The sequence below is a fragment of the Kogia breviceps genome, chromosome 13 (genome assembly GCF_026419965.1).
Source record: "Kogia breviceps isolate mKogBre1 chromosome 13, mKogBre1 haplotype 1, whole genome shotgun sequence".
Lineage (NCBI taxonomy): Eukaryota > Metazoa > Chordata > Mammalia > Artiodactyla > Physeteridae > Kogia > Kogia breviceps.
The window spans coordinates 6,568,856-6,585,191 of NC_081322.1; the positions used below are offsets into that span (position 1 = coordinate 6,568,856).

Here is a 16,336-nt window from a genome sequence, read left to right on the forward strand (position 1 = left end):
GGTGTGCATCTTTTCCTGATTATCTCTTAAAAAAACTTTTTGAAAAGTATATGACAACCAAACTTACTTCACATGTTAGGTTAGCCATGGGGAAGAATACTTTGATTTGAGCTGAACTTCTCTGTACTCAAAGATCTGGTCCTGGCACGGGTAGGCTCGACCTCATAAAGTATCACCGCTTCACCCCCCCACAGGGCCTATGCCCAGAACGTCTACCGGCCTCCCCCAGCGTGGCAGTGTCATTTCTGTATGCTAAGAATTTATACACCGGCCCTAGCTCGGTCCAAGTTGAATAGGTCCATGGGTTTTGCTCTTACCTTACATACAATTCATTCTACAACTTAGCAAAGATCTAGGAGTGCTTGGTCACCTAAAACGCCGCACTGTTTTCAGGCTGGGGTGTAGCCTCTTCAGGGGTGCCCCCCTTTTCTTTCTTTTCCATCCACTCTTCTCTTTCCTTATTGTTACAACCTTCCCCCTTACCTGTCCTCATTCTAATTTTTAGATATCCTCTGTCCTCCCCTCCCTTATTAGTTTATATTCTGGAAGAAATAAAAATGCTCAATAATTGTTACTGCTGGTAATGCTAAATAGACAAAGGCCATCGCATCTTCTAAAGATGGAGAGTGACAGGAGAGCAAGCCTTCATAAACCCCCAGGCAGGGGCTACTCAAAGAAGTCTGCTTGTTTTGACTCTCTGGGCTCCATATGAGTGGAGCAAAGGCACTTCTATCTCTTTCATGGTCTAGAATTAAACTACTTGAGCTCTCTGGATCTCTGTTTACCTCTTCTGTAAAAGGAGTTAGGTCTACCTCTAACACTGTAGTAATTCACTGATTCATTCAATAGTATTTATTCTACTCATTCAGGTACTCTTAAGGTAGTTTAGGTGAAGAAACCAAAGATCTACCTGTTTGGATCCCCTGAGAACCACTGTAATAACCTGTGAATGAAAATATCTTTTTAAAAATCCAATTAATCAAACTACAAAACCTTCATTATTCCTTGTGCCTGTTTCTACTCTCTAAGTTTCCACAAATACCACCCGCGTTCCACTTAAGATGAGCTTTTCTTTTGTGATCTGATATGATCTTTTGTTTTGTTGTTTGCAAAACAAAAGGGTTCACTATGTTACTGGAAAGAATGACCTAGAAAAAGTCACTATAGGAAGCAGAATGTGAGTTACAACAGAATGTCTTTGGGGCGGGCTTGTGCTCCTAAGTGCACTCTTTTACTTCTTCCTCATATAATCCTTTGAGAAGGTGCCAGCTACTCAACCTTACAACTAAGAAAAGTCACTGTTCTCTTAATGTATGTATTAGAGAAATTTTCTCTCAGTGCCTACCCACAGCTCACAATATGTACTTCAAATGTGTTAATGAAATTAGGAATTACACCGTAATGGAAAGTGAAAACATCTTGTTTTCTCAGTTTTAATATTTTATGTACATCTACCTTTGCAAAGCATATACACTAAGGAAGGTACTGGTACTGAGACAAGCACTGAGAAGAATTCGTTCTTAATGTACACTATGCTCATTTTAACTTCTAATTTTACATCTCAATTAAAATGACTGATTAAAATATAAATTGACACTTGGTTCATACCGTTTTCACCTAGTGTTTCTGGGTTTGACTGTGAACCCTGTAAAGAAGCTGCATCTACATTTTTCACAACACCCTCTCTGCTGTTTCCCTTAAAGGATGAGGGAGGTCCTAAGCTTCTCCGGCAAAGGGGCTTCTGTGTGTGCAGAGCTGTTGTATGTAGGTGACTTGTGAGTCTATCTGAATTAGGGCAAGTCTCCTGGAGCCACAATTAACTCGGGAGACTACTTAAAATAGATATGTTCTAGGACAGCTGTGTGACATAATTAGCAACAAAATGGCTTAAGACTGACTATAATTTTATCAGCTATTAAAGTAAAAAAATTAAAGACCTGTAACAATGCCTTGCTGTGATATATTTCTCACAAATTCTTCAAAACTTTAAGTTCTCTCATTACGATAATTTAACCTGTGTGATTAGCTTTCCATCAAGCGCCTGCATGTATCTAGGACACGCGTAAAACTGTTTCTGGAAACAGCGCTAAGGGCACGAGTCATTAAAAATCTATTTGGTGACTAAATTTTCTTCCAGGACTCTGTCTGTTGCCAGTTGAGAAAAAAGCTTATCCTTCACTATCCTGTACAAATAAAAACACCAGTTCAAGGTGAGTCAGAAGAAGGGGGAGAACAGGACATTTATTTTCAGTAGCCAGACCTTCTGTCACCAAATCACAGGGACCAAATGACCCAAGGGTGGGTGAGTCTATGCAGTAATACAGCCTTAAAAATCTAATCACATTCACATTCTCAACAGTACAGACAGGGACCAGTTACTTTCTTTAACAGAAGACGATCGTTTGCACAGTATCATAATAAATAAATAGGTCTTTACTAAAACGTATAATGAGAGAAGCAATTCTGAAAACAGTGTCCAGCTCAGAAGCACTAATCCAATCAGCTGGGAAATACATTCCTAACTGAGGTACTCTTTCTAGGAAAAAAAAAAAAAAAATCACTGGAAATTCATTTCAGAGGTTAGGGTCTTTAAACATCAGGGGGAAAAAAGTACAGAGAGTCATTTTATTTTCTAATTTTATTCTAAAATACAAACAAGACTCCTTAGGATTATGTCAACATAGCTCCTTGATGTATGTTTGTTTCCCAATTCCTAATATGAAAGTCATAAATATTAGGCTTGAAACTGCTGACATTTGATCAAAACTAAACAGCACACAAAACTTTTTTTTGAATTATCAGTTACATGAAACAAGCAATTCATCAGTGCAGGGTTTTTGAATCACAAGGCTTATAAAAGAGCTCTACAGTTACCAAAATCTCGAAGGCCAAAAGAGACAATAGGAATTTTTTTAAAAAACAAAGGTGTTTTGAAACAGAACACTAGTTTAAATCACATGAAACAACTTGGACAAGATTCTGACACAAAATCACAACTGAGATGAAACTGAAAGAATATTTGAATTCAGTCCAGTTAAGCCAAACTGCCACCTAAAACCTATTTCCTTTTCTAAATGAAACAAAGTTATCTCAAAACTTTCAAGCATTTAAATGATCTGAATTTCCTTTACTTGTCCATGGAATATAAGAACATATTCTTATAGCAACACAATGTGATAGAAAAGCAAAACAAATCTGTGCAGGATACTATGTACCTTCTTTATCACAGATTGCATCAAATACATCAAGGCTCTCTCCAGAATTCTAGAACTTCAGGTAAATTGCTTTACTCAAACTAAGACACTGCAAAAGAGGAGGAAAAAATGAAAATTTCCACCATTGATGGAAATTTCCGTGAATTTCTGAAAAAGTTAGCATAGAAAGTACACAGCTTTCAGATCAAAATATCAGTGCCTTGATCATTTTAAGTGCCTTAATTTTTGTATGAAAATTGAAGCTGTTCTCTTTATTCCAGTTATACAGTACTGAGCCATCCTTAAAAAGCAAGAATTCTGCATTTTTTAAAAACTTCTTTTCCTAAAGAACAATTCAGATGGCTTTAAGGTAGTCTGTTGGCAAAGAAGGAGAAATGTCAAGAGTCTGTCCAAGTGTAACAAGTAATTACAATAATGAGACGTCTAACAGTTACAGCTGGATACAGGAAAATAATTTTTAGGTCCCAAATTCACTACCATAATTAACCTTAAATTAACAAAAAGCCATGATTAATAAAATCTGTTCACTTTGTATAAGTAATTCTAACTTGATCGTGGAATGGTTAAATCTCTGGGACACACTCCCTATCTAGTGCCATGGCAAGGGCTCCCAGCTGCAAGGCTAGTGCAATTTCTACTTTAACAGATTCTGCAGCATGGCCGTGGCATAGGTGGGCCTGGCCTGTCTGCTCTCAATTGCTTTCTGAAGATACTGGATGCCTCCACAGCGTTCCCAAATTTCTTCAAACTGTCTTGGCAAAATCTCAGCACCGCGCTTTCGAGTCAGGCCTGTCTCTTCAAGATTCAGCTCACACATCTCCATGTCATCCTTACCTGCACAGATGAGACGTCAGAGAATTACTATACCTCCTTTCAGAACCATTTATTGTAAACTTTATTCCTGAAATGTCTACCAATTCTCATAGACTTGAGGACTTTTAAAACCATTTCCTTCCTCTAAGATTGAAATCTGCTTCATAAATTCACCAGAAACAAATGTGTCCTCCACCAAGTTCCATCGCAAAATGTACTGAGGATGCAGTTGATCAAACAAGTTACCAGGGTTAATAAAAGTGCTACATTTCCTTAAATAACCATTACAAAGCAAATGATATCATCACACACCCATGAAAAGGTTCCTAGGACACAGACAAGTTTCTATGTGCTCTACAAGGACATAATTAATCCAAGCAATTCCATATTGCAAAGAAGTTATCCTCAACTGATGTGACTTAACTGCAAAGCTCCACGCCTCAACCCTGCAATTTAATGAATTGTTACACTGTACATCACACCATTTCATTCAGAGGGTACACAATCCTTTTCTGCTTTATAAATTATTTTGCATGTGAATCGTACACACCAGCCACCAGGAGGATGGGTGGCTTGTCAGGATGAAGTTCCATCTGCCGGGCAATCCACGGCCCATCGAAATGGGCGTACCACCAGCCCTTCTTCTTGTTCTGCGGGTCTTTGTACTGGTCCGCAGGGCGGATGAACGGGATGCGGAAGAAGCGCTGTTGCCGGTTCATCTCGATCCCCTGCTGCCCGGCCGGGAGCTGAGCTGCCGGGTTCTGCTGAGCTGTCACAGAGAACAAGCAGAGTCACGCCAGCAGCCCAAGGGATAAGGAGAGCAGCCTTTAATGCTACAGTGCACCACGAATTTTTACAAAAGCAGAAAGAGGGGCTCCTCCTAACAGTGAACTTAAAACAAAATGCAAATTGGAACTGCCTACAGATGAATACAGTTCAAAGGGTGATTTCTTAGAAGTTTCTTCCCCTGAAGACACACACACACACACACACACACACACACACACACACACACACACACACACACACACACACACACACACACACACACACACACCATCAGCCGCAGCAGCAAACTGCCCCTGGCAGATTCCCACAAATGACTGCATCTGCACACAAAACGAACTCACTCAGCAGGAAAGCAAACTAGTACTATTTACTAGATTTATACTTTTTCCCCCAAAGAGTTCAAATGAAAGGCTGCAGAATAACTTTTGCAGGACTATTTATGATGAAACAAATAAACAGTAATTTCACAAATCCGAGGGATTCTAGATATTTGTCGATTTAATCACAGTTTCTCAAAAGAGTGAAAGGCATAAAAGTTTTCTCCTTTGCCAACTGATTCTGGGATTTTAAATGGCCCAGGTAACACAGATATTTTACTAATAAAACTTAGACAACTTCGTGGCGACAACAACACAACTGGAACAGTAAGCATGGACTTTCACTCAGAGAGATTTACTCACTCTGAAGCCAGACTTCTCCTGGAATAAAATCCACTGCGATAAGCGGAACGTGTATAATATTTGGTTTCCTTTGCCAATAGAAAAGGGAAATCCTTGCTTTTCTGCCAACACTGGGCATTGAGCTCATATCATCTCTCTTCCCTTGCACAATTTCCATTACTAAACGGTTGAGTTGTGGGTTTTTTTTTTTTCTGAAAATATACAGTTCTCTGAGGCAATGACTTTATATCTTCAGGAGCATAGTTCTGGTAAATCTGTTTAATATGCTCTATGCTCACAACTTTAAAGGTAGACCAGTCATTTACTGCAGCTCAATTAAGAATCTCCCTGAAAAGCCAAGTATGTCAATGAAAAATTATATAATACGTACAAGTCAAGGACAGTCACATGGCTTTTGTAAGACTTTGCAAGTACTGAAAGGATGAAATTACTCTTATTCTACTTTTTGCACCAATAGCAAAAAGCTTTATAGCAGCTCAATTTATTTTCGTGCAAACAAGAGAAAGCAAAAAGCAGTTAGCAAAGCTGTATAGGCCTATGAAAGAAAGAGACTCAGTTTTGTTAGTGACTTTAAAAAGCTGTATCACCTTTAGCATGTTACCAGAGATGAGCTTATTTATTCTCTCGTTCCTGTTCCCTCAAAACAACTTACAGTTCAGTGTTTCCATTTCGAGTTTTAAAAACTACCTGCTTTGCAGAAAATACACTAACTCAAAACTAAGACATTTTATAAAAGGATTAAAAAAAAAAACCCTTCCCTCCATCTTAAGCAGTGATACTGATGGCCACCCATTAGTATAAACTACTTTTTTTTTCTTTCAAAATAACAATCCCCCGTAACTTAATATATTGGGTAAAATTTAGAAACCCAATGGAAAGTCCTGGATGGCTTTTTCTACTAATGTGAGAAATGAAATTGTATTTGGGAAGCCTGGAAATGAATATTCATCTGGAAAAGTACAAAGATACAGACGTCAAAAGCTTGAAACGAATCTTCTAACCAACTATTTCTTTCACATCCAATTGTTATCTTCAAAAGTGTGAATAAGTTTCAAATTTGTAAGTCTGTAAATTACTGGAAGCACTAAAAAAAAATCATGTCCAACCAGGTGGCAAATAAATATGGCATTATATTCAAATCATTACTGCCCAACTGACTCTAGAAGAAATTTACTGTGCACTAAGATGACTCGGAGCTTTTAGATGATCAAAACACATGCATCACAGGAAGCTGTAAAAGTAACAGAATAATCTCCTCTTCCTATTACGAGGTATCCTATTAAGCTTGTGTACATTATCATACGAAACTCAAATCTCTTCGGACAGAAATGCTTACGCCATCACAGTATTTGAAACCAGCACCTAAAGTTAGTCTTTACTCTAAAAGATCAGCTGCTTATTAAGATAGAGTTTTGCTACAATAAGAACTGGGTATACTCAGTTTAAAATGCTAGTTTTTTTTTTTAAAAAAAGGAAGTAATTTTTTTTAAAAAAGGAAGTAATTTGATGAAATAACAGATTAATTAAATTTTGTTCTGCATGTATATTTTGGAGTGATCCAAATGAAAAGTACCATCTCAAATGAGGTATCTTAGTACAGATAAACCAACATTAATGTACTAAATTCACCTTAAAATTGTAGCAAAACAATGTTTAGAAGAAGTTAGTACTTTATAAAGTATTTTTAACCCATCTTCCAGTTAGCTCATGAGTTACCACCCATTGACTTACGTGAATTGTTCAAAAATGGTGCAAAATCTGTGAACAAATATTTTATGTTGAAGAAAAGATAAAAATGCCAAAACTGGTAAATGAGCATTCTTCTAATTTATAAATGCCTTCCCATCAATGGAGGTGGTGACTAACAAATACCCTATCCATAGCCAAATACTCCCAGAACTACCTACATAGATGCTGCTTTCCAATTTTTTTAAAAGCTATTTTGATTATGTTTTTAGGACATCCTCCTTGATGGACATACAAAGAGGACCAAAATTGTAATTTTCGAACACAGTAATATCGAAACAAAAATCCAAAACAGTGACTTAATAATAATCAAGATGAAAGTACCTTTAAAGCACTAGTAGAATTTTTGTAGGGAAAAAAAAGAGAATAACTCATAAATTCATTTAAAAAATGCTTTTTATATAGAGAAGAAGCATTGCCACACTTACATATACTCAGCATGTTTTAATTTCTTCACATTGTCTTAAATCTTAAACTCACAACATTTTTATTTAGGAACTCTGAAATAAAACTACTCTCCAAAGTCATTGTCTTAAGCAAGTAAATGTAAATCTTTACTGGGTAATTTTCCACTGCCCCCCCAAAATTATTTCTGCAAGCCTCTTTCCGGGGTAAATGTGATGAGAGTGTACTCACCCAGCATAGCACACAAGAAAGGGATCTGAGCCTCCCAACTCCTAACACTTAAGAATTTACCAGCACTTGTCAATGTCTTACTCTTAAAGGCAATAATACCAAGTTACATTTTTGTTAATCGTAAGTGGTCATCATTTTATTTTCTCAAATTAATGAATTCATGAATTCTAATGACCATAAGTGGTCATCATTTTATTTTCTCAAATTAATGAATTCATGAATTCTAATGAATTAATGAATTCTAATCCTTCTAATTAATTTTAAACTACAGAGCAGTTCCTTTTAAAGGTCAAGCAGCTTGCACCATTAGGAAACCACCTAATGTAAAGAATTTTCTCAGGTGAGCTGTTAAGCATCTTGGTACCCTTCACCTTTCCTTTTAACTGCACCCCTGTGTCAGAGTGAATTTTACATGACAGAAAAATAAAGAGAAGAATAAAAAAGTACTTCTCAGGGCAGAAGTTACATTTTATGCTGAAAATGACCTACATTCAAATTCTCTGAAGGCTACGTATGTGAAGGAGTGTGTTCCTACACAACTCCTAATTTTGTTCATCTACCTGGATGGGACCCTTGAGCAATTTTCTTAATCTACTCTGTTGTTCTTCCAAAAAGTACTTTATGAATGGAAACAGTATAGGAACCAGTAAGGTAAGCTGCATGTTATTTGATCCTTTGGGGGTAAAGTAGGGTGACGAAGGCACCAAAGTTTGGTTTGCTACAATAATACATGAAATATTTATATATTCATTAAAAATGTGTGTACCGGGGACTTCCCTGGTGGTCCAGTGGTTAAGAATCCACCTTCCAATCCAGGGGACACGGGTTCAATCCCTGGTGAAGGAACTAAGATCCCACATGCCACGGGGCAGCTAAGCCCAAGCCCGCGTGCTGCAACTACAGAGCCCACGTGCTCTGGAGTCCGCACACCACAACTAGAGAGAAGCCCACGTGCCGCAACGAAAGAGCCCACATGTCGCAACGAAGACCTGACACAGCCAAAAATAAATAAATTAATTAATTTAAAAAAAGAATGTATGTGCCAAATATTACATTTATTTTTAAAAATATTTATTTATTTATTTTTGGCTTCGTTGCTGTGTGCGGGCTTCTCATTGCGGTCGCTTCTCTTGTTGCGGAGCACGGGCTCTAGGTGCGCGGGCTTCAGTAGTTGTGACTCGCGGGCTCTGGAGCGCAGGCTCAGTAGTTGTGGCGCACGGGCTTAGTTGCTCCGCAGCACGTGGGATCTTCCCGGACCGGGGCTCGAACCCGTGTCCCCTGCATTGGCAGGCGGATTCTCAACCACCGCGCCACCAGGGAAGTCCTCTTTTTTGTTTTAAGAAGTACAATCATGCAGATGTATATATTCTGAAATAGAACATAATGAAACCCAATCAGTTCAAGGTCATGATTAGAACATTACAGCTAAAGATTATAGCTAAAAAGAATAGCCCTTTGGGGCTTCCCTGGTGGCGCAGTGGTTGGGAATCTGCCTGCTGATGCAGGGGATGCGGGTTCGTGCCCCGGTCCGGGAAGATCCCACGTGCCGCGGAGCGGCTGAGCCCGTGAGCCATGGCCGCTGAGCCTGCGTGTCCGGAGCCTGCGCTCCACAACGGGAGAGGCCACAGCAGTGAGAGGCCCGCAAAAAAAAAAAAAAAGAATAGCCCTTTGCCATTTTTACAAAACAAAGCAACTGTGGTAGAAACTTGATACAGACAGTGAACAGATAATGGAATCATCCTGTCATCTTCATTTCCCAGAGACAAATTTTTAAACTGGAGAAGAGAGTGGTGGTCACAGAAGATCAGGGTTGAGAGGGCCTTCCTCCTGCCACTTCTTAGCTGCGGGCAAGCTCACTGCTCTTGCAAGAGAGTTATATTCTGACTGAGGACACCAGTGAGCAGTCATTAGACTAACATCTCTCTTACTACTCATAATACTTCCCTTCCTCAATCTAATCTTTGCAACATCTTAGAAACACTAAAATTTCACCATTTAATTGACTTTCATCAAACACTGTTTTATTTGCTAGGAAGGCGGTAAGGGAGGCAAAATATAACTGTGAGCTCCTTTTCTAAGTCAGCTGGGGTCACACATGGCTAGGCTATGCCACCAAGTGTCGGGAATATACCTCGTTCTAAAACAAGATATTAAATATGCTGTCACCTTGACATGAGCCAGAATTAACCTAACAAATCGTGCCAGTCAGTAGCAAGGTGAATAAATGAAATTCCAACTATTGCTTTTAAGACTGAAATTACAACTCATATCACAGGTATTCTTAATTAATGTTAAAGCTAGTCCTTGCTTTTACTAGGTTATGTCTATTCTGCTCTATTTTCCAATTTCAGGTATACAGCTTTGTCTTTTGCATAACAAAGGAACAAAATTCATTCTTAGCATCTCAGTCAAAAAAGCAAATTCTGGTCTAGGTAAAACTCTGGTCTAAACCAAGTTATTATTTCTCACTCATATTTTCACAGTTTTATAAGATTTGCAGTAAATATTCTTTTTTTCATAGTAATCTTTACATTTCCACACATAATCTTTACAGACGTGTATATATGTGTATGTGGAAAGAACACGTATTTACAGCATTATCATACAACTTCCTCAGTATGGACAAGATTATTCTTACCTCCAGAATTTATCTTAACAAGTAAATTCAATACTTTTAAACAAATATGACTTTAAAGATGTATCTAGGGCTTCCCTGGTGGCGCAGTGGTTGAGAGTCCGCCTGCCGATGCGGGGGACACGGGTTCGTGCCCCGGTCCGGGAGGATCCCACATGCCGCGGAGCGGCTGGGCCCGTGAGCCGTGGCCGCTGAGCCTGCGCGTCTGGAGCCTGTGCTCCGCAACGGGAGAGGCCACAACAGTGAGAGGCCCGCATACCGTAAATAAATAAATAAATTTAAAAAAAAAAAAAAAAAAAAGATGTATCTAACAGAAATAATACTTTGAAAGATGAGCCATCATGGTTGTGTTAGATTCAGTGGACCCACAGTTCTAAAGTAAGAGAAAATTTATATTGGACAATTTTACTCAAATGCCTTATGTATAGTTACACGTAATTATATACATATACTTTTTATATACATATACTTTGGAACATTCAAAAGTACAGATTTGTTTTTACCATAATCAGTAACAGACTTTGGAGCACGTTGCTCTGTTTCAGTGTTTCTCTTCTTGTTCTTAGATTTCCAAGCATGATACACTTTTAGTCTCCTATGAAATTCTTCTCTGCAAGCTGCCAGTAGCTCAATATCTATCAATTATACAGAGAGAGTAAAAAAAAAAAAAAAAAAAAAACAAAGGCAATTAACATCCTAATTTAGTTGTCTAGCATAATTATCCTGTGGCATAAATATATACGTTTTTAACATCTTTACTGGAGCATAACTGCTTTACAATGTTGGGTTAATTTCTGCTGTATAACAAAATGAATCAGCTATACGTATACATATATCCCCATATCCCCTCCCTCTTGCATCTCCCTCCCACCCTCCCTATCCCACCCCTCTAGGTGGTCACAAAGCACCGAGCTGATCTCCCTGTGCTAAGCGGCTGCTTCCCACTAGCTATCTGTTTTACATGTGGTAGTGTATATAAGTCCATGCCACTCTCTCACTTCGTCCCAGCTTACCCTTCCCCCCCCCGTGTCCTCAAGTCCATTCTCTACGTCTGCATCTCTATGACTGTCCTACCCCAAGGTTCTTCAGAGTTTTTTTTTTATTTTTAAGATTCCATATATATGTGTTAGCATATGTATTTGTTTCTCTCTTTCTGACTTACTTCACTCTGTAGGACAGAATCTAGGTCCATCCACCTCACTACAAATAACTCAATTCTGTTTCTCTTTAACATATAGATTTTTAAATGAAGATTTCATTTTTAAATTAACAGTACAAAATCAAAAGTAAACTAATTATTGATAAAGATGAGCATTTCATTGTAATACTATCTTTTACACTTACAGAGCCTTTTCTTAAACATTATTACTACGTTATATCTTTCCTCCACGCAAGAACCCTGGACTAAATAGGTCTTTTATAGATGAAGAACTTGAAAAAGGAAGGTTAAGTCACTTGTCCAGGGTTACAGACCACGACAACAGAATAAGAAGTCACTGTGTTCAAACACAAGCTAGATTTACATGTACCAAGTTTTTTACATTTGTAATTAGGCAGATAAACTCTGGGAAGAGGGAAAGAACATAGTGAGGCGTCCTGTACGATCATGACACTTGAAGTCGCAGTTACAGTGTCCTGAACTCAAACACTGTGATTTATACGTGAACACAACTGTGTGGGATTCTCTGGATGCAGCCTTTTACTCTCTTCCATTGGGCGAAAAATAGCTTTAAGAGGGAAGGACTCCATTGCCATTTTTTTACTTTGCATTCATAGACCAAAATAGTCTGATATACAGGTATTTAACTATTCTGGATAACATTAGAAGGGTCAGTCATTAATGAGCCCAAACCATAATTCCTCTATGCTTTTCCTCTCTGGCCTCGGCAAGAGATGGGCAAAATGAATTTACCTTAATAGGCGTGTCTTTCTTTTAGCTTTGTGAATAAACTAGGTCTTCATTTCAAGGTGAGAGTAACAAAGAGAATGACTTAAACTAATTTACAGGAAAACAACTCCCATCCCAGTCTAGGTATTTACTTCCTATTACCTGAGAGCGATAGTGTCTTCCCACTTTTGACCCTCCCCATATACACTTACCGCAAGAAGTATTGATGGTATCGCGTAGTTCTGCGTATTTCCATTTACTAAGATCATGTTTCTTGGTACCAGCAGCCGCCTTGGTGGCCTGCACAGCAGCGCCTCTGTAATTATTACACATTTTTGCATATTTAAACTTAGAAACACGAATGGAATGTTGACTAAACAGGCAAGAAAGTGAACCTAAGTTTGAGAACTGGAAATAAGTACTGGAAAAACATGTAATAATTTTTGTATCTTTGACAGACGAGATTAAGAATGGTGTACTACGGGATGCCCAGGTGAATTAAAATTTTCCAGTGCATCATTCAACAGCCATATTAGATTTTCAATCAGAAATTCTGATTCCAATATTCTAGTACCATGGGCTTCCCCCAGGCGTCAGTTTAAATCTTCTGACTCATGGATATATGAACATCAAGACAATACATTTACATATATTTCTCAAAATCAAAACTACAGTGAGGTGATCACCTCACACCAGTCAGAATGGCCATCATCAGAAAATCTACAAACAACAAATGCTGGAGAGGGTGTGGAGAAAAGGAAACCCTCTTGCACTGTTGGTGGGAATGTACATTGGTGCAGCCACTATGGAGAACCGTATGGAGGTTCCTTAAAAAACTAAAAATAGAGCTACCATATCATCCTGCAATCCCACCCCTGGGCATATACTCAGAGAAAACCATAATTTGAAAAGATACACGCACCCCAATGTTCATAGCAGCACTATTTACAACAGCCAAGACATGGAAGCAACCTAAGTGTCCATCAACAGATGATTGGTTCAAGAAGATGTGGTCCATATATACAATGGAATATTACCCAGCCATAAAAAAGGAGGAAATAATGCCATTTGCAGCAACACGGATGGACCTAAAGATTATCATACTAAGTGAAGTAAGTCAGACAAAGACAAACATCATATGATATTGCTTATATGTGGAATCTAAAAGAAATAAAAAGACACAAATGAACTTATTTCCAAAACAGAAAGAGATGAGACACAGAAAACAAATTTATGGTTACCAAAGGGGAAAGGGGGTGGGGAGGGGTAAATTGGGAGGGTGGAATTAACATATACACACTACTATGTATAGACTAGATAACCAGCAATGACCTACTATATAGCACAGGAACTAAACTCAATATTATGTAATAAGGGAAAAGAATGAGAAAAAGTATGTGTGTGTATATGTGTGTGTGTGTGTGTGTGTGTGTGTGTATAACTGAATCGCTGTGCTGTACACCTGACACTTACATGATATTGTAAATCAACTATACTTCAATTGAAATTTTTTTTTTAATCAAAAGAGAACTCCTCAACATACTTTAAGATCATTAGAGGCACATGAAGGGTTTGTTTATGAGCCAATCACCTGCAGACTACTGGAACCTGCAGATGGCCAAGCCCCACCACTCCTAATGGCTCAGACTCTCCCTGGGCATCTGGATGTTCAGAGGTCCCCAGGGGAGTAGCCAAACTACCACCCTCTGCCCGAGTCTTTAGAGACACGCTAAAAGAGCTGCTGGAGCCTGGAAACTCCCGTGACTTTTGAGCTTCTGTGTTAAAAATACTTAGAAAAGTTCTGTAAGCAGATAAAACCACACCCTCGTATTTAGTGAGTAATCATATGACAACTAGTGAATTAAAGGCAAAGGCTGCAGGTCCTGAGACAGATAACAGAGATTTGAAAGGGCACAAGTGCTTTACCTTGCCCCATGTAGAAGGAACATTTGAGTGGGAAAAGAGGAAAGAAGTAAAAAATAAAATACGTACATTTAAAATATAAAAAAGGTCATGAAGAACCTAGGGGTAAGACGGGAACGGAGACGCAGACGTAGAGAATGGACTTGAGGACACGGGGAGGGGGAAGGGTAAGCTGGGACGAAGTGAGAGAGTGGCATGGACATATATACACTACCAAACGTATAATAGGTAGCTAGTGGGAAGCAGCCGCATAGCACAGGGAGATCAGCCAGGTGGTTTGTGACGACCTAGAGGGGTGGGATAGGGAGGGTGGGAGGGAGGGAGACACAAGAGGGAGGAGATATGGGAACATGTGTATATGTATAACTGATTCACTCTGTTATAAAGCAGAAACTAACACACCATTGTAAAGCAATTACACTCCAATAAAGATGTTAAAAAAATTTAAAAAATAAAATACATGTATTTAAAATATAAAAAATAGAATAAGTAATTTAAAAGTTAAATGGGATAAGCTTTTTCATAGCAGTGCTACTGAGCACTTAAGATTTGTTTCTATACGCATAATTTGAAATAATTATTCTAAAAATACAGGAAAAATTTCTTTTCTGTAAAAATGAACGTTATTTTTCAGCAAAAGATTACACTTGCCACATAGCAGACACTCAGAATAAGCTGCAAGTGAACTTTTAAGCTCAATGTAACAAAGGAAGAATTTAAATACATCATATTTCAAGACATGAAAAGAAGATGGCACAATATTAAAAGAACTAAATATTAAAGAACTAAAATATTGCTTCTTGGGTATCACACAAAGCATTTCCCCTTTGTGATCTACCACCTGGAAAACCTTCCTCTTAAAGAGGGGTGATCGTGGTATAATATACTGAAAATAAGCTCATACTTTCTCAGCATTCTACCTTTTGAAAGACAACAGCGACCTCGGCAAACAGTCAAGACACAGACGCTTGATGAGACTGATGTTATTTAAAAGTGATGCTAGAAAATATGTACCCTCCTTCCTGAAATACGGAAAATTATTCCTTCAGCATTAAGCTTAACAATGAAACAAATAAGGTACTTTTGCCTCTTTAAAAGGCCTATTTATGCTTTCCTTTTAGAGAATAAAAACAGCATACTTCACCCTACATACTTAAAAACTGTTAGACATGATGATTTTTAGTTACTTACAAGCCTGGCTAAAGAATAATGTGTGCCCATTTAGTCCTTCCTGCATTTTCATGGTTAAAATCTGTTTCAGGGCTTCCCTGGTGGCGCAGTGGTTGAGCGTCCGCCTGCCGATGCAGGGGACGCGGGTTCGCGCCCCGGTCCGGGAAGATCCCACGTGCCGCGGAGCGGCTGGGCCCGTGAGCCATGGCCGCTGAGCCTGCGCGTCCGGAGCCTGTGCTCCGCAGCGGGAGAGGCCACAGCAGTGAGAGGCCCGCGTACCGCAAAAAAAAAAAAAAAAAAAAAATCTGTTTCAAGTTTACTGCAGAACCTCTTCTTTTCATAAGCTGTGTGACTGGCCATTCTCCATGGAGCTTTTTCTTAATTGCTTTGCTCAAAAAGAGCCAGCTGTGTGTCAGCAAGCTTTCTCTATTACCCTTAACAATAAGTTATGCTTTCAACATTATTCAAATATTCTCTTTTTTTCCTACATCCTGAAACCACCATTCAACAAACTAACAAACAAATTTTTTCTTCCTAGCTCTTCTACCAGTCTTTTCTAGAAAAGCAGCTGAAATTATGGGGTTCTGTTATTGTTTTCTTTCCTACTGAAAGAGAAAGTGAATCTACACAATATGGTTTTATAGACTCAGAATATATACGAGATGTTGATATACATAAGGTGTTTTGATACTTTTAAAAATCACACTGAATCCAAACTATTAATATGTTTTTACTATTACTAACTTTTCATTCATGTTACGTCAAACAAAAATACACCTGCTAGAAGAAGCACATTCAGCATCGTAAGAAGTACACAAATCAAATTCATTTAAATGCTCCC

The 16,336-nt window shown here is 38.5% G+C and overlaps 1 protein-coding gene across 3 annotated transcripts in view; it reads right to left on the minus strand.

Moving 5' to 3' along the window:
- Nucleotides 1–2,222: 2,222 nt before the first annotated feature.
- The window catches only part of MYO6 (myosin VI), a 145,708-nt gene continuing 131,594 nt past the window's right edge, over nt 2,223–16,336 (minus strand). For 2 of the 3 annotated variants that reach the window (XM_059083086.2, XM_067011286.1), the window contains exons 29-33: nt 12,615–12,718; nt 11,018–11,149; nt 7,229–7,255; nt 4,579–4,797; nt 2,223–4,049 (exon numbers count right to left, since the gene is read on the minus strand). In XM_059083086.2, coding sequence (XP_058939069.1) covers nt 3,850–4,049; nt 4,579–4,797; nt 7,229–7,255; nt 11,018–11,149; nt 12,615–12,718 — 682 coding nt within the window. In that variant the 3' untranslated portion in view covers nt 2,223–3,849. The remainder of the gene's footprint in view (nt 4,050–4,578; nt 4,798–7,228; nt 7,256–11,017; nt 11,150–12,614; nt 12,719–16,336) is intronic. The other variant, XM_059083087.2, reaches the window with a different exon arrangement.